Raw genomic sequence first — 18120 nt, forward strand, 5'->3', positions numbered from 1 at the left:
AATACTGCATAGGAACCTGGAATGTCAGGTCCATGAATCAAGGCAAAACTGGAAGTGCTCAAACAGGAGATGGCAAGACAGAATGTCGAAATTTTAGGAATCAGCTAACTAAAATGGACTGGAATGGGTGAATTTAACTCAGATGGCCATTGTATCGACTACTGTGAGCAAGAATCCCTCAGAAGAAATGGAGTAGCCCTCATAGTCAACAAGAGTCCTGTTAGGTAGTTAGAATAGGAAACAGGAGTCCAAAATGGCGGTAGCTAAAAGACAGGGAAGGGAAAAGCCCACCAAAATAGAACAAAGGAAGGTCCGAGGACCTGAGTGAGGACATCAGGTAGAACAAACAGCACTCCGGGCTAGCCCAATTTACATAGGGCAGGCCCGGGGGGAGGAAAAAACATATAAAAAGAGGAGCCAAAGGGCTCTCTCTCTCTTTCTCTCTCTCCCTCCCCCTCCCCCGCATGATCTCCTGCTCCCCCACTCTCTTCTCTTTGCCTGTCTTTGGCTCAGCATGCCCTCAGGCCTCGAGGATGGATTTTCCTGCTATTTTCTGAATAAAATAGAGCTGCAACACGAAGCTGTAACACTGATCTGTCTAAGAGCTATAATACAGTCTGTTTGAGACCTGAGAGCTATAACATGGGTCTGTCCCAAGACCTGAGAACTGTGACGCGCCAAGGGCTTTAATGTCTGTCACTCCAAATCTTTGTTGTGATGAGACAACCGAGGAGAATACACTCGCCTGACTACTCAACAAGAGTCCCAAATGCACTACTTGTATGCAATCTCAAAAACGACAGGATGATCTCTGTTCGTTTTCAAGGCAAACCATTCAATATCATGGTAATCCAAGTCTATGCCCCAACCAGTAATGCTGAACGGTTGAATTTTGAATGGTTCTATGAAGACCTACAAGACCTTCTAGAACTAACACCCAGAAAAAAAATGTCCTTTTCATTATACGGGACTGGAATGCAAAAACAGGAAGTCAAGAAATACCTGGAAAAATGGGTAAATTTGCCCTTGGAGTACAGAATGAAGCAGGGCAAAGACTAATAGAGTTTTGCCAAGAGAACACACTGGTCATAGCAAACACCCTCTTCCAACAACATAAGATAAGATTCTACACATGGACATCACCAGATGGTCAACAACAAAATCAGACTGATTATATTCTTTGCAGCCAAAGATGGAGAAGCTCTATACAGTCAGCAAAAACAAGACCGGGAGCTGTGACTCAGATCATGAACTCCTTATTGCCAAATTCAGACTGAAATTGAAGAAAGTGGGGAAAACCACTAGATGACCTAAATCAAATCCCTTACGATTATACAGTGGAGGTGAGAAACAGATTTAAGGGACTAGATTTGATAGACAGAGTCCCTGATTAACTATGGATGGAGGTTCATGACATTGTACAGGAGACAGGGATCAAGACCATCCCCAAGAAAAAGAAATGCACACATAGTAAAGTAATGCTCAAAATTCTCCAAGCCAGATTTCAACAATACATGAACCATGAACTTCCAGATGTTCAGCTAGATTTAGAAAAGGCAGAGGAGGACCTCATGAAGTTCAGGTTCTTGGTCTCATCACAGAAAGAATTCAGTGAGAGACAAAGTGATAGGTAAGAAGAGGATTTACTCAGAATCAGAGAGAAGCACACTCCACAGACAGAGTGTCGCCCATCACAGAGTGTGAGTGTGGCCTTGAAACGTGGCTTGGGTAGCTTTTATGGGCTGGGTAATTTCATGGGCTAATGAGAGGGAGGATCATTCCAACTATTTTGGGGAAGGGCTGGAGATTTCTAGGAGTTGGGCCACTTTTTGGTCTCTTGATGGTGCCTTGGAACTGTCATGATAGCTTGCTGAGAGAAGATCAAGGGCTAGAAGTTGACTCCTCTGCCATCTTGGACCCATTTGATTCTAATTGGTTTATGCTGTGTCCTTGGGCTATGACATTCTCTCAAAAGTTGTGCCCTACCCCTTTCCCTCCTGTTACAAGCTCAACAATAAGCTCTGAGAAGCCTACAGAACACTGGGACCTCTGCTTATCTTTTTGGATGTATTAATAATATGATAATTTCCCATGATCTGCTGGGAGAATTCTCGCTCAGAAATAGATGGAGAAACATCTAGACTGGCTACACCATTTTCCACACTTTGAGCCATTCTGAGTATAGATGTAAACTAAGATCAAATTACACATCTTTGAATACCTGATACTAACATTCTGCTCATACCACACTGTCATACACCCCACCAAAAAAAAAAAAAAAAGTAAAATCAGGAAGAATAGTGAAAAATAAAAAAAAAAGAAAAGAAAAGAAAAGGCAGAGGAACCAGAGATCAAATTGCCAACATCCACTGGATCACTGCAGAAAAGGCAATGGCACCCCACTCCAGTACTCTTGCCTGGAAAATCCCATGGACAGAGGAGCCTGGTGGGTTGCAGTCCATGGGGTCGCTAAGAGTCAGACACGACTGAGCGACTTCACTTTCACTCTTCACTTTCATCCACTGGAGAAGGAACTGACAACCCACTCCAGTGTTCTTGCCTGGAAAATCCCAGGGACGGGGGAGCCTGGTGGGCTGCCATCTATGGGGTCGCACAGAGTCGGACACGACTGAAGTGACTTAGCAGCAGCAGCAGCAGCACTGTATCATTGAAAAAGTGAAAGAGTTCCAGAAAAACATCTATTTCTGCTTTACTGACTCTGCCAAAGCCTTTGACTGTGTGGATCACAACAAACTGTGGGAATTCTGAAAGAGAAGGGAATACCAGACCACCTGACCTGCCTCCTGAGAAATCTTTATACAGGTCAGGAAGCAACAGTTAGAACTGGACATGGAACAACAGACTGGTTCCAAATCAGGAGAGGGGTATGTCAAGGCTGTATATAGTCACCCTGCTTATTTAACTTACATGCAGAGTACATCATGAGAAATGCTGAGCTGGATGAAGCACAAGCTGGAATCAAGACTGCTGGGAGAAATATCAATAACCTCATATATGCAGATGCCACCACACTTATGGCAGAGAGCGAAGAAGAACTAAAGATCCTCCTGACGAAAGTGAAAGAGGAGAATGAAAAAGTTGGCTTAAAACTCAACATTCAGAAAACTAAGATCATGGCATCTGGTCCCATCACTTCATGGCAAATAGATGGGGAAACAATGGAAACAGTGACAGACTTTATTTTTTTGGGCTCCAAAATCACTGCAGATGGTGACTGCAGCCATGAAATTAAAAGATGGTTTTTCCTCCGAAGAAAAGTTTTGACCAACCTGGACAGCATATTAAAAATCAGAGACATTATTTTGCCAACAAAGGTCCATCTAGTCAAAGCTATGGTTTTTCCAGTAGTCATGTATGGATGTGAAAATTGGGACTATAAAGAAAGCTGAGCGCTTGAGAATTGATGCTTTTGAACTGTGGTATTGGAGAAGACTCTTGAGAGTCCCTTGGACAGCAAGATCCAACCAGTCCATCCTGAAGGAAATCAGTCCTGAATATTCATTGGAAGGACTGATGCTGAAGTTGGAACTGCAATACTTTGGCCACCTGAGGTGAAGAATGACTCATTTGAAAAAACCCTGATGCTGGGAAGGACTGAAGGTGGAAGGAAGAGGTAACGACAGAGGATGAGATGGTTGGATGGCATCACCCACTGATGAACCTGAGTTTGAGCAAGCTCCAGGAGTTGGTGACGGACAGGGAAGCCTGGCGTGCTGCAGTCCATGGGGTTGCAAAGAGTCGGACAGGACTGAGTGACTGAACAGAACTGAACTGAACAATATCAGTGGATGCAAAACTAAAAGGAAATCTCAGGAGTAGAGAGAGTCTTGCTAAAGGCCAGCCAAGCACTTAGCTTAAACAGGAAGAGTGGGGAATGATAAACTTGATTAGATATCAAGGTTGGGGATGACTTAGCAGGAATCTTAATAACAGTGACCTATGCACTCTCACAGGTCAAGGTCAAGGACCAGTCCCAGGAGAGGACTCAGAGGAGCTTAACTAAAGTGTGGCCAAGGAGAGTCTCTGTGACTTGAGTGTCCTCACCACAGGGCAGCTAGCTTCCCCTGGGATGAATCATCCGGGTAAATGGGCAAGCAGGAAACCACACTACCTTTTATGACCTATGCTCTGAAGGGGCATACTGGTCTACTCTTTTCCTATTTGTTAGACATGGGTCACTAAGTCCAAGGGAAGAGAAATTAGACTCCACCTCTTGAGAGAGTGCCACAGAATTTAAAGACATATTTTAGACTACCACATCAGATATAATGCCAACTGAAACTAATGGTATGGCAGCTCCATGCAGTTGTTGCTTATAAAATTATCTTGGCTCTGGGAACATGTTTATCTTGAAACAGCTGTGTACTTAGCTACTGCTTTCCATTTTCTCTGCAAAACATGAAAATTTTTGCCACAAATTGAAAAGAAAGCTTATTTTCATTTTCCCTCCTAGGGTCACCCTAAATAATCCCTTTCTCTGACTTCTCATGTATGTCTATTTTAGCAGCTTGAAGTCAAAAAAAGGACATCTCCAGATTTCTGGCTATAAGCTGCAGCCCAGAGACATGCCCTGATAGAGGAAAGACTGATATGGGAGGCCTTCAGGAAAATCCTGAGGTTTTCGGACATCAGTATGTGATCATTTTTTTCCCTTTTTGTGGAAGATACCAACAGTTACAAGTAACAGGTTATGATCATTGTAAGGAAAGTATAAGATTTGTGTGTCGCCTCCCAATACTAAACATGGACTGTAGCCTGCTAGGTTCCTCTGTCCATGGTATTCTCCAGGCATGGAGAATACTGGAGTGGGTTGCCATCTCCTTCTCCAGGGGATCTTCCCCACCCAGGGACTGAACTCAGGTCTCCTGCACTGCAGGCAGACGCTTTACCCTCTGAGCCACTAGGGTCTTACCTAATACTAAACATAGTTTTAACAAAAAAAGAGAACATGTTGTCTGCCAATTTGCTATGAGAAGTCTCTGTTAAAGAAGACGGCCAGAATTTCTCTTACTTCCTTTACAAGATTTCTTCAAAGGCAGTGGTTCTCTGTCTTCAAAGTACATCAGAATAACCTGGAAGTCTTAAAACAACGACTGCTAGGTGTCACTGCCAGAGTTTCTGATTCAGTAGGACTGCTAGGTGGGGCCACAAAATTTGCCTTTTAACAAGTTCCCAGGTGATGCTGATGCTGTAAGTCTAAGGATCACACTTTGGGAACGACTGTTAGAAAGATTAGGAGTTACCAGAGAGGTAATAAAGTTAAATCTACCTCACGTGAGGTGAAAGTTATCATGGATGATCATCTGGACCAAAGTTCCTCCCCTGAAGAAAGCAACAAAAGAGGTTTATTGGCTGAACCCATGTTTTATGATCCCAGTGATCCAACTGACACATCTCTCTCTCTCTCTCCATAGGAAAGGAAGTGGTGTGTCTCACTTACCTTTCAAGACCATTACCTCCAGTTGTCTTCCACATAATTTAAGGGCAAACAGAAATTAAAAATAAGAGATGTAATCCTCCTTGTTGAAAACAAAGGGATTTCTTCCCCTCCCACTTTCAGAATTTCTTTCTCCTTTTCAAATAGACGTAAATATTCATAATGGCTAAATAAGCTTCTTGCCAATCTCAGAACTCAGGAATGTTTCCTCTAGAACCTGAAAGCCATCTTTTTGAAATACAAAGATCAAGGAAGGTAGTTCCCCTATCTCATAGTTCTCATGCCAGGGCAAGACCCTAACTTTGATGGATGCCTTGCTCCAACTGGCAAAACCATGTCCTGTCAAAAAGATTAAAAGTTTGTTTATCTCACTGGATAAAGCTAATGAACAAATAAAAGTAACCTCAATTATCATGGTAAAGTTAGGATGAACTTCACATAACAAAGTATGCTATTAGGTTCTCTTGAGAACTGTTTATTGCTTATTTTGAAAATATATATGCAATGGGGGGTATCTACTTGGCTAGTTAAGGGGGTCAGATTCCTTTCTGTCTTCACAGTCTCTTCACAGATTGCCTATGATGCCCACCACAACCTGGTTTAGGGCTTATTCAAAACTAAGTGTTTTCTTTCTCTACTACCTTTGTGGAGAGGATTTGTGGCTTGGGGGAAATCCTGTTTTTAGCAGTATTTCCTAAATAGCTCAGATGGTAAAGAATCCACCTGCAACGCAGGAGACCCCAGTTCGATTCCTGGTTCAGGAAGATCCCCTGGAGAAGGGAAAGGCTACCCACTCCAGTATTCTGGCCCAGAGAATCCATGGATTGAGGAGCCTGGTAGGCTACAGTCCATGGGGTCGCAAAGAGTCGGAGGTGACTGAGAATCTTCACTTTTCCTAAATAATACATCCCAATTCCCAAATCCTAGGACAATTAGATAACAGAAGACACTACCTACCCTGGGGCTGAGAGAGGAGTGGTCAAGGTATTGCATCACAGTGAACTTCGAAAGGCATAAAAGGACAGGAAAACCCTTTTGTTTGGCCTCTGACTTTCAAGTATCCTAAAACTTTCATCTCATTTTTAAAAATCAAAATAATATCTGGCCCAGAAAGCAGAGACCTCCCTGATTTTAGTAAACTGTAAGACAGGCCCACACCAAAAGAGAAACTTCAAATGCTACTAAACACAGAGTACAAAATTGAGTTTTGAATCAAAAACAGTACCATACTAATACCCTGACTTGGATTTCTAGATCATCTCTCATGACCCATCCCACTGTAATCCTGCCACTGACTCTTGTGGTCATGGCCTGAATCTTGGCTTTACCAAATATGTATTGCTCCACCAAAACATTCACAAAAGTACCTGGCTCTTTTCAGTGTCCTATTGTTCAGTTTGCTTACTCAATTCCATCTACTAACCTGTTTCTCATCTCCTACTCAATTCCATCTACTAACCTGTTTCTCTTCTCCTTTGTCAGCAAAATGGAGGGGGGCGGGGGAGATCACATGACAAGATAGAGTGATATCACTACAAAGTAATACTCAAAATCCTTTAAGCTAGGCTTCAGCAGTACATGAAGCAAGAACTTCCAGGTGTACAAGCTGAGTTTAGAAAAGGGAGGGGAAACAGAGATCAAATTGGCAACATTCTCTGGATCACAGAGAAAGCAAGGGAATTCCAGGAAAACATCTGCTTCATTGATTATGCTAAAGCTTTGGACTGTGTGGATCACAACAAAATGTGGAAAATTCTTAAAGATGTGGGAATACCAGACCACCTTACCTGGCTCCTAAGAAACCTGTATGCGGTCAAAAAGCAACAGTTATATCCGGACATGAAACAATGAACTGGTTCAAAATTGGGAAAGGAATATGACAAGGCTATATATTGTCACACTGTTTATTTAACTTAAATGCAAGGTACATCATGCAAAATGCCAGGCTGGATGACTCACAAGCTGGAAGCAAGATTACTGGGAGAAATATCAATAAGCTCAGATATGCAGATGGTACCACTCTAATGACAGAAATCGAGGAGGAACTAAAGACCTTCTTGATAAGGGTGAAAGAGGAGAGTGAAAAAGCAGGCTTAAAACTCAACATTCAAAAAAAGATCAGGGCATGTAGTCTCATCACTTAATAGCAAATAGGAGAAAAAGTAGAAACAGTGACAGATTTTCTTCTCTTGGGCTTCAAAATCACCGTGGACGGTGACTGCAGCCATGAAATTAAAAACTTGCTCCTTGAAAGAAAAGCTATGACAAACCTAGACAGTGTATTAAAAAGCAGAGACATCACTCCAACAAAGGTCTGTATAGTAAAAGCTATGGTTTTTCCTGTAGTCATATATGCATGTGAGAGTTGGACCACCAAGAAGGCTGAGTGCCAAAGAATTGAGCTTTCAAACTATGGTGCTGGAGAAAACTCTTGAGAGCTCCCTGGACTGCAAGGAGATCACATGAATCAATCCTAAAGGAAACCAACCCTGAATATTCATTGGAAGGACTGATGCTGAAACTGAAGCTCCAATACTTTGGCCACATGATGCAAAGAGCCAATTCATTGGAAAAGACCCTGATCCCGGCAAAGCTTAAAGGCAGGAGGAGAAGGGGGCAACAGAGGGTGAGATGGTTGGATAGCATCACTGACTTAATGGACATGAGTCTCAGCAAACTCCAGGAGATATAGCAAAGGACAGGGAAGCCTGGCGTGCTGCAGTTCATGCAGCTGCAAAGATTTAGACATGACATAGGGACTGAACAAAAACAAACAAACTGAATCAGACTGTGTGTGTGTTAGGAGCTCAGTCATGCCTCTTTTCAGTCCCATGGACTGCAGCACACCAGGCTCCTCTGTCCATGGAATTCTCCAGACCAGAATACTGGAGTGGGTTACCATTCTCTTCTCCAGGGAATCTTTCCAACCCAGGGATCAAACCCAGGTCTCCTGCACTGTAGGACGATTCCTGACTGTCTGGGCCACCAGGGAAACCCAAAGTAAATCATACATAGTGCCCAACAACATGACTGTCATTCCCTAGTCAGCTGACACTTCATTTTTTTCTTTTTTTTTTTTTTTATTGTGAGGGCTTCCCCAGTGGCTCAGACGGTAAAGCATCTGCCTGCAGTGCAGGAGACCCGGGTTCGATCCCTGGGTTGGGAAGATCCCCTGGAGAAGGAAACGGCAACCCACTCCAGTACTCTTGCCTGGAAAATTTCATGGACTGAGGAGCCTGGCAAGCTACAGTCCATGGGGTCACAAAGAGTTGGACATAACTGAGCGACTTCACTTTCACTTTTATTGTGATTTTAGGAAAAACATTAAGTTTACCATATTAACAATTTTTAAGTTCGGTAGTGTTGTTGTGCAACAGATCTCTAGAACTTTTTCACCTTACGAAACTGAAACTTTATACCACTAAACACTTCATTTTTAGCACCATCCTCTTAGCCCCTGTAAATGCCACTCTACTTTCTGTTTCTATTGCTGACACAAATAATCAATAGTAAAACTACTCTAAGGAATAGAAAAGAGTTTTACTTGAGCCAAAATGGGGAATATAGCCTAGGAGGCAGCTTCTTAGTGGCTCAAAGGATCTGTTCCAATGAAGCATGCTTCTCAACACAGTTTTAAACCTTATTATTAATACAAAGAACACACATCAAACATGACAGGGGTGCAATCATTCAATGTTTCCAAAGAGACAGATTACTATGAATTCAGTGCGATAGCAGGATCCTGGTGTGTGGGAAGGAAACATCATCGTCAAGAAACTATTAAACGATGCCACAGATAAGGAGCTATTTATCTTTATCTTGACCGAGGGCATTCTTTACCTTAATAGTTAAAGCAGATGTGCTGTATAAGCATTCAACAGGTCATAAGTCAGGCTGTTTTAGTTCACACAAAGTTCAGGTAGAACCACAGATAAGCCAGAACGTCTCTATACCGAAATATGGGGAAAATCTCTCCATCACTCTTAGTATGTCACATTAATTATTCATGACAGTATCAAACCTTCTCCCTTTCTTCACTCTCCACAGATTCTCAGCAGACTACCTCCTTCAGAAATGGGAACTCTTAGCGAGAATCTTACTTCCCTGATGTCTCAGACAGTAAAGCATCTGCCTGCAATGCACGAAACCCAGGTTCCATCCCTGGGTTGGGAAGATCCCCTGGAGAAGGAAATGGCAACCCACTCCAGTATTCTTGCCTGGAGAATTCCATGAACAGAACAGCTTGGCGGACTACGGTCCATGGGGTCGCAAAGAGTCAGACAGGACTGAAGCGACTAACATTCAGCGAGAATAGAGAGGAAGATGTAGAGAATGGACTTACAGACACAGTGAGTGAAGTCGAGGGTGGGACAAATGGAAAGCGTGGCATTGAGATGTATATACTACCATATGTAAAACAGACAGCTAGTGGGAAGCAGGTGTATAACACAGGAAGCTCAACCCGGGGTTCTGTGATGATCTAGAGGGGTGGCGTGGGGCCAGGGGGAGGGAGGTCCAAGAGGGAGGCGATCTTATGTAAAACAGACAGCTAGTGGGAAGCAGGTGTATAACACAGGAAGCTCAACCCGGGGTTCTGTGGTGACCTATAAGGGTGGGGTGGGGCGAGGGGAAGGAGGTCCAAGACGGAGGTGATCTGTGTATACTTACGGATGATTCACATTGTTGTATGACAGAAACAGACACAACATTATGAAGAAACTATCTTCCAGTCAAAAATAAATTAAAAAAAAAAAAAGAAATGACATTACAGCATACTAACACATATATATGGAATTTAGAAAGATGGTAATGATAACCCTATATGCAAAACAGAAAAAGAGACACAGAAATACAGAACAGACTTTTGAACTCTGTGGGAGAATGTGAGGGTGGGATGTTTCAAAAGAACAGCATGTATACTATCTATGGTGAAACAGATCACCAGCCCAGGTGGGATGCATGAGACAAGTGCTCGGGCCTGGTGCACTGGGAAGACCCAGAGGAGTCGGGTGGAGAGGGAGGTGGGAGGGGGGATCGGGATGGGGAATAAGTGTAAATCTATGGCTGATTCATATCAATGTATGACAAAACCCACTGAAATGTTGTGAAGTAATTAGCCTCCAACTAATAAAAAAAATTAAAAAAAAAAACAAAAAACAAAAAAAAAAAAAAAAAGAAATGAGAACTCTCAAATCACAACTGCCATATCTACAAACTGGCTTCCATCCCTACCTGTTTCCTCCCTTCCTGTTACAGAGGAAGTGGTACTTCCTCCTCCTACACAAGAGCGATTCCCTCCAACTGTCCCCTGAATCCTTTCTTTCCTTATTCCCATGTTAACAATCCGATCAGTTGGTCAAATCTCTCCCAATAACAGTAAAAATAAGGGAAACTTCCTGGACACCACACCGGATGCTGAGTTCACCGAATATTGCTTCTGCCAACTTTCATAAAAATGTTTGAACTTGACTTCATTTCCTCATATTCCATTCATCCGTTACCCACTCTCACCTGGCTTCAGCCCCCAAATCTCACAATGTGGTTCCAATCGTCTTTGTACTGCTAAGGTCAGTGGGTGTTTTTCAGCCTGAGTTGCACGACAGAGCTACTTTCCAGGCCGGAAGACGCGCCCCTAATGGTGTGACGTCATACGTCAGCGCCTGGAGGAAAGGACGGGATTTCCGGCTGCGGGTCTTTGGTCCACGACGGACAGTGTGTGGAGTGATAGGCAAGCTGTGAGTCACGTACGGCGCGCATCCCTTGGCAGAAGTTCACGGTAGAATCTTGCGTGCTCTGGGCTTCCTTGCGGTTTGCACCCGCGGGAGTCCTTGTCTCTGCATTGCTGGTATGGGCGGCTTTCTTGTCTCCCAGTGTGTGTGGTGAGGTGGGAGGAAGCGGGAGGCCTAAGGTACTAGAGCCTGTGAGCAAGGAAGGCCCACAGATAAAAGGAAGCCCAGTGATTTATGAACTGTAAGTAGAGCGATACCTGGAGGGCTTCCCTATTGGCTGCGCAGCTAAGAATCTGCTTGGCAATGCCGGAGACCCGGTTCGATCCATGGGTTGAGAAGTGTCAACCCACTCCACTGTTCTTGTCTGGGAGATCCCATGGACAGAGGAATCTGGTGGACTACAGTCCATGGGGTCTAAGTGAATCAGACACGAGGTAGCAACTAAACAACATCAACAAAGTACAATACATGAAACGAACGGGTGTTGCCTAAAATGATATTCTTGTTCACCGTTTAAATTGGGGGGAGGCGGGTATTTCTATGATAGCCTAAAAATAGTTATCAGTTACAAAGACAAAACTCAAGACTTTTTCTGAAATACATACCTCTCATATTGAGGCAGAGAACTCTCGCTTAAATATTTCGAAGAGTCTAAAGTAAAATGTTTTCTTCTTTAAAAGCTATCTGAACGTGTTTTAAATAAGAGAAGCATTGACTTGGAGTATTTAATCGAAAAATGCTTGAATGATAAATGTGAGTTATATACTGTGAAGTATTGGGTTCAGTGTCAAAATATAAACACAGCCCTTGTCCTGATGGTTTACCATGGTGGTGGTTTAGTCCCTAAATCGTGCCTGACTCTTGAGACCCCAAGGACTGTAACCCGCCAGGTTCCTCTGTCCATGGGGTTTCCCAGGCTAGAAATATTGAGGTGGGTTGCCATTTCCTTCTCTAGGGTATCTTCCCAACCCAGGAATGGAACCCAAGTCTCCTACATTGCAGGTGAACTCCTTCAGAACTGCAGGCAGATTCTTTACCAGCTGAACTAAGAGGGAAGTCAATAGGAGGAATAGTTGATCTAAAGTTTGAGGTGACAAATAGCTAGAGATGTAGCTGAAGAGATAAGCAAAAGGTGATTTTGTGAAAAACAAAAAAAAAAAAAACCATTATATGCCACATATATTAAGTTTAGAGTTTGACCTGGCAACAGTGAATTTAAAAATACACATTGAGGAGGATGAGTGTATTAATCAGATCTGCACTAGCTCTAAATTGTTTAGAGGTGAGGGAGAGCAAATCTAGAAGCTAGGAGATACAATTAAGAAAAGGAAGTTGAAGAGAAGTGAATGGATTCAGGAAGTATTTAGAAAGTAAATGATTATAATTCAAATTAGGAATGGAAGGTGTGAGAGGGGACAGTAATGAAATGACTCCAAGTTTCTGGCATCAGCAAATGGATGGATATTATTGTCCCTCCCTGAAACAACAGAAGGAAAAGCAGATTGGGAAGGAAAGGGAGACAGATTTCAGTTTGTTGCATTTGAAGTATCATCTCATACATGGTGATGGAAGTCAAAGAGGTAGATCAGAGTTCATAGAGAAAATATTTAGATTGAAAAAAGGACTAAGGACAGAACTCAGAAGTATATTCACTTTGTGTGTGTTTGGGGGTGGGGTTGGGGGATCGAGGTGAACAGTGCACAGGTCAGAGACCTAGGAATATGCAGTGTCAGTAAATGAAGCCAAGGGAAGAAGGAATTTTTCAAGTATTTTAGTTGCATTTTGTGAAAAATTGAATTCCTTTTTTTTTTGCTTCAAGTCAAACATTAGTTTCACATCTTTAAGCATCTTCGTTGTTTTGTGGTCTTCCAGACCCATAGGATAAAGTTGTAGAGCTTATATATATATATATACTTGCCCTAATTCTGGATAATTTGTTTGGCAATAACATTATTTGCTGCAGAATAAAGTCTATATTGGAGAAGGGAGATTTTATTTTGTTTTTAAATCAGAAGATCTCTCTAGGGACTTCTTGGTACTCCAGTGGCTAAGACTTGGCGCTCCCAACACAGGGGTCCCAGGTTTGATCCTTGATCAGGGAACCAGATCCCTCATGCTGCAACTAAGACCTGGTACAGCCAAATAAATAAATTTTTTTTTTTTAAATTTTTAAAAATCTCTCTTTTGAAAACATATGAGGGCATTGGCACAGTGGCTGCTAAATGCTTTTTACTAGCTGCCATTTTCTGTAATGTTTTTGCCCTCCGTCTTTACGTATTGCTTATTGAGGATCTTTTGTTTGGGTCTGTATCTAGGCTTAGTAGAAAATGGAGAAGAATATAGTGCTATCTCAGCCATATAGTACATAATTTTGTTATTCAGTAACACTGATCTTCTGGGTCCCCAGATGAAATCTAAGTAGGATCTTCAAGGTATCCTTTTGCCTAAAACAAGAGTGAAATTCATATGTCAAATAAGAACCCAAAAGAGTTTTCTCCGCTTTTTGCCTAATGAATTATCACAGGCTGTAGGCCACAGGAATCCAGAAAAATTAATGGTGCAACAAATAAATTGGACTAAGATTCCACTTTGTGTTTCAGAAATCAATTGTATTTTTATATCTCAAATTTATACAGTCTTTAACTTTTCATTACATTTTTCTTTTTTTCTTTTTTTATAGGGCTTTCCTTACATACCTGTTCTCCTCAAAATGAGTGTCAGTATCACCTTCTTAAGACCTTTTGCCAGAGTTTTAGTGCCATTTACCCTTCATAGGAAGAGAAGGGTTTTATATTCAACAATTCTGCAGAGATACATGTCTTCCAAAATACCAGCTGCATCCTATCCTAATAAGGAGAGTACACCACCTCCTGAAGAGCTGGAGTTGGATAGGTGGAAAATTACAATGAAATCTAGTGTGCAAGAAGAGGATGTTTCAACAGTCTCAAGTATCGAGGGTGAAGATCCTCTAGCTGCCACCAGGGAGTTAGTTGAGATGTGGAGGTTGCTTGGCAAAGAAGTACCAGAACACTTCAGTGAAGAAGAGCTCAAAACGCTTATGGAATGTGTTTCTAAGTCATCAAAAAGAAAATATTTAAAATACTTATATATTAAGGAAAAAATGAAAAAAGCCAGACAAATAAAAAAGGAAATGAAAAAAGCAGAAAAAGAAGAAGTTAAAAAAGAGCAGCTACCAGAAACCGTTAAGGAAGATAAACCACAAAACTTTCTATTTCTACGACTTTGGGATAGGAATATGGACATTGCAATGGGCTGGAAAGGTGCCCAGGCCATGCAGTTTGGACAGCCTTTGGTTTTTGACATGGCTTATGATGACTATATGAAACCAAAAGAATTGCAGAATGCTGTTTCCCAACTTTTAGAAAGTGAAGGATGTAACAGAAGAGATATTGATCCTTTCCATATTTATTTCTGCAATCTTAAAACAGACGGTGCCTACTATAAAGAGTTAGTTAAACGTTATGGAGAAAAATGGAACAAATTGCTTTTAACAGCAACAGAAAAGTCTCATGTAGATTTGTTTCCAAAAGATAGTATTATATATTTAACTGCAGATTCTCCCAATGTTATGACTACTTTCAAACATGACAAAATTTATATAGTGGGGTCGTTTGTTGATAAGAAAATGCAGCCAGGCACATCCCTAGCCAAAGCAAAACGGCTGAAGCTGGCAACAGAATGCCTTCCATTAGATAAATATCTGCAGTGGGACACTGGTACCAAAAATCTCACTTTAGATCAAATGATACGTATTTTGTTATGTCTGAAAAATACTGGTAGCTGGGAAGAGGCTCTGAAGTTTGTTCCTAGGAGAAAACATGCTGGTTATCTGGAGATTTCTCAGCATTCTCAAGAGTTTCTCAACAGAATGAAGAAATCAAAGACTTTTAATTCATTTCCAAGGGGCTCTATAAATAGACACAGAAAAAGCAGCTTGAAGGAGAACATTTGATAGCTTAAAAATAAAGTGGATTAGGAATACAGTTCTACTAGTCAGTTTCATCCTAAAGGAAATTGACTTCTTTTTCTTTTAAAGGTTGTCTTTCCAAACTGACAAGTATTTCTCCAATTAATCAAACATGTAAAACTTTAGAAATACATTTTGTTTACTATAGAAACAAACAAAATCTTAGAAAGTAAAAAGAGTTGTCCATGTTTGTTTGAGCCCAGTAAAAAAATTGTACCATTTATGTGACTTTTTTATGACTACTTTGAGTCTCAGACTCCATTTTCCTTCTTAAATGTTCTTTCAGCCATGTCAACAACTAACCTTTCATCAAAAATTGATGAAACCTCAGGTGGTGGTTTATTTTGCTGGTTTAACATTTGGAAAAAATTTACTAACATTTGGTACAGTGGTGGGCATGTCATAGACACTAAGGTATATCGTTTAACTGAGGCTTTGTTAAGATTTCACTTGGAATGTCATGAGATTGGGCTATATAATGAAAAATGTGTTTGTGGGGGATAAAATTCATCTCTTGTCCTCTTAGGAAAAAAGAATTTATGTGAAGAGTGTCATTATAGCACTTCCCTGTTGTGGTGTAGATAAAGTATTTTCTTTTCAAGGAGATACTTCCTTTTTCCCAGTTCGGTGTTTTGAATGGAAGCTGCCATATTTTTACAGGCCTTGCTCCCCTGGCCACAGCTGATTATCCCAAAAAAGACACCTCACTCACACTTTGAGATGAACATCTGACTTTTAAGAGAGGCCAGTCAGAAAACTCTTTTCCAGGATTTTTGGACTTCTCAAGATAGCCTGTGTTAATTCCTTTTTAGTGGTGAACTTTGAGAAGAGGCTCTTGTGGCCATTCCTTTTTCTATGAAGGGGATACTGAAAGGAATTTTAGGAACCACATTCATTGTAGATTTGCACCACTGAAAAGTTGGAAAACATGGGAATAGAAATGGCCAAATAATTTCTACTTAGTTTCTGAATTGGATGTTAGCATGAGGCATGCTATCCAATACATTTATTAAAGCAGAACTCTGCCAGGAGCCAACACGCGAGACCCTACCCATGATAAGGTCATGAAGGAGAAAACCTGACAGGCAAGGCAGATCAGGTTTTCAGGGGTTTCAAAAAGGCCAGCTCACGAGATCCCACCCGTGACAAGGTCACGAGGAGAAAACCTGACAGGCAAGGCAGATCAGGTTTTCAGGGATTTCGAAAAGCTGCCCCCGGGGCTCACCTTAAAGATGATATCTGTCTTTCTGATGCTTGCCTCAATGGACTACTCCCTAATTTCTGTGACACAGGCAGAAGGCCTTCCCCGATCTCTTCCCAAATAAGAATCAATTTAGAACTTTAATCAATAAGTTTCCGGGTGGTGGTATTTTTTTTGGGGGGGGTGATGGTATTTTATGAGGTTATCCAGGGTGAAAGGAGGGTTTTAATTTAAACTCCTTTGCTGGTATTTTAGTTTGTTTGGCAAATGCATTTATGCCCTTGGCACTAATATGCATGATTGCTCATAATACCCTAATCATAAAACAGCATAAAGAACCTGATCATATAAAGGCCCTAATAGGCATAGAGCCTTTTTGAGGGGTGAAGGAGTCCTATTAGAAAACATAAGAAAAATTATTCTAAAGGTGGTTATTGGGTTGATGTTTGCTTGCTGTGTTTTTGCTCTTAATGTGCTAAGGTTGTGTTATGGAAACCATTGTTAATATAGTTAAAGATCTAGAAAAATAAGAGCTTAGCCCTAGTGTGGTAACAATGAGATGGTTGTTAATTGTGAGCCAGGAGTGCTAGGCTGAAGCTGCCTCACTGAAGCTGCAGAGTCTGTATGGGGTAAAACTCTTAGATAAATGCAACTGACAACTTCTGCAGAAGGATTAATTTTTGTGTTAACAAGGTTATACTTCTACTCTGTTGCCCTAGGAGACTGCTACCTTTAAGTTAAGGTCACCATAGAAACAGAAAATAGGTTTACATTTACCTGACCTGCCTAAAATGTTAATAGGCCCCAAGGCCAGAAGATAATGTACAAGACCCTCATAAACAAAGACGTATGCAGAAAACACCCTGGTTTTGTGAAGAAGAAGCTGATGTAATGTTAAACTATCTTCCCCTTAGAGATGTACTAACTTAGGGTATAAAAGATACGGTAAATCTTTTACTAAGTATTAAGGACTTATTCTGTGCCCAATAGCCACCAGACTCCTCTGCCCAAGGGATTTCTCAGATAATACTGTAATGGGCTGCCATTTCCTTCTGTAAGGGATCTTCCTGACCCAGGGGTCAAACCTGCATCTCCTACATTGAAGACACATTCTTTACTGCTGAATCACCACAGAAGCCCTACTATGCAGAATTTAAACAACTAAATTTAGGTATTATCATTAATACTTTTTTATAGATAAGGAAAATGTACTCAAAATAACTGCCTTTTGGGCTTCCCCGGTGGCTCAGTCGGTAAAGAATCCACCTGCAATGCGGGAGACCTGGGTTCAATCCCTGGGTTGGGAAGATCTGGAGGAGGAGAGCATGGCAACCCACTCCAGCATTCTTGCCTGGAGAATCCCCGTAGACGGAGGAGCCTGGTGGGATGCAGTCCGTGGGGTCACAGAGAGTAGGACGTGACCAAGCAACTAAGCACGGTACAGTTCTGCCTTTAAGTATTATCTCACGGCTCAAAAGGTCTGACTTGGCTTTTAACCTATAAATTATGGCCTCTATAATAAGGCGAGAATGAAATGCAATGGAAAAACACGAGATGCCTAACCTAAACTCATGGCATCTGGAAAGGCCTTGAAAAAGTCCCGCATAAACTTAGAATTGAAATAAGTGCATTATGAATGAATTTCAACTTAGACCCTACTAAGTAGCAAGGTGCTAATACTTGAACTGCTTGAGATCCAGCCAGAAAGTAAAACAGCATAAATAAGTGATCAACATCACCTGAC

General features: G+C 41.6%; 2 protein-coding genes across 2 annotated transcripts in view; one reads left to right on the top strand and one right to left on the bottom strand.

Moving 5' to 3' along the window:
- The window catches only part of SENP7 (SUMO specific peptidase 7), a 163563-nt gene extending 152472 nt beyond the window's left edge, over positions 1-11091 (bottom strand). The window contains exon 1 of the mRNA XM_043893184.1: positions 10970-11091. The gene's annotated coding sequence lies outside the window, so the exon portion shown is untranslated. The remainder of the gene's footprint in view (positions 1-10969) is intronic.
- Positions 11092-11187: 96 nt separating this feature from the next.
- Positions 11188-15396, top strand: TRMT10C (tRNA methyltransferase 10C, mitochondrial RNase P subunit). Its single transcript, XM_043893196.1, has 2 exons — positions 11188-11303; positions 13868-15396. Exon 2 carries the CDS (start codon positions 13898-13900, stop codon positions 15158-15160), a length of 1263 nt encoding a protein of 420 aa, XP_043749131.1. The 5' UTR covers positions 11188-11303; positions 13868-13897; the 3' UTR covers positions 15161-15396.
- Positions 15397-18120: the final 2724 nt, after the last annotated feature.

The sequence above is a fragment of the Cervus elaphus genome, chromosome 31, assembly GCF_910594005.1.
Source record: "Cervus elaphus chromosome 31, mCerEla1.1, whole genome shotgun sequence".
NCBI classification, from domain to species: Eukaryota; Metazoa; Chordata; class Mammalia; order Artiodactyla; family Cervidae; genus Cervus; species Cervus elaphus.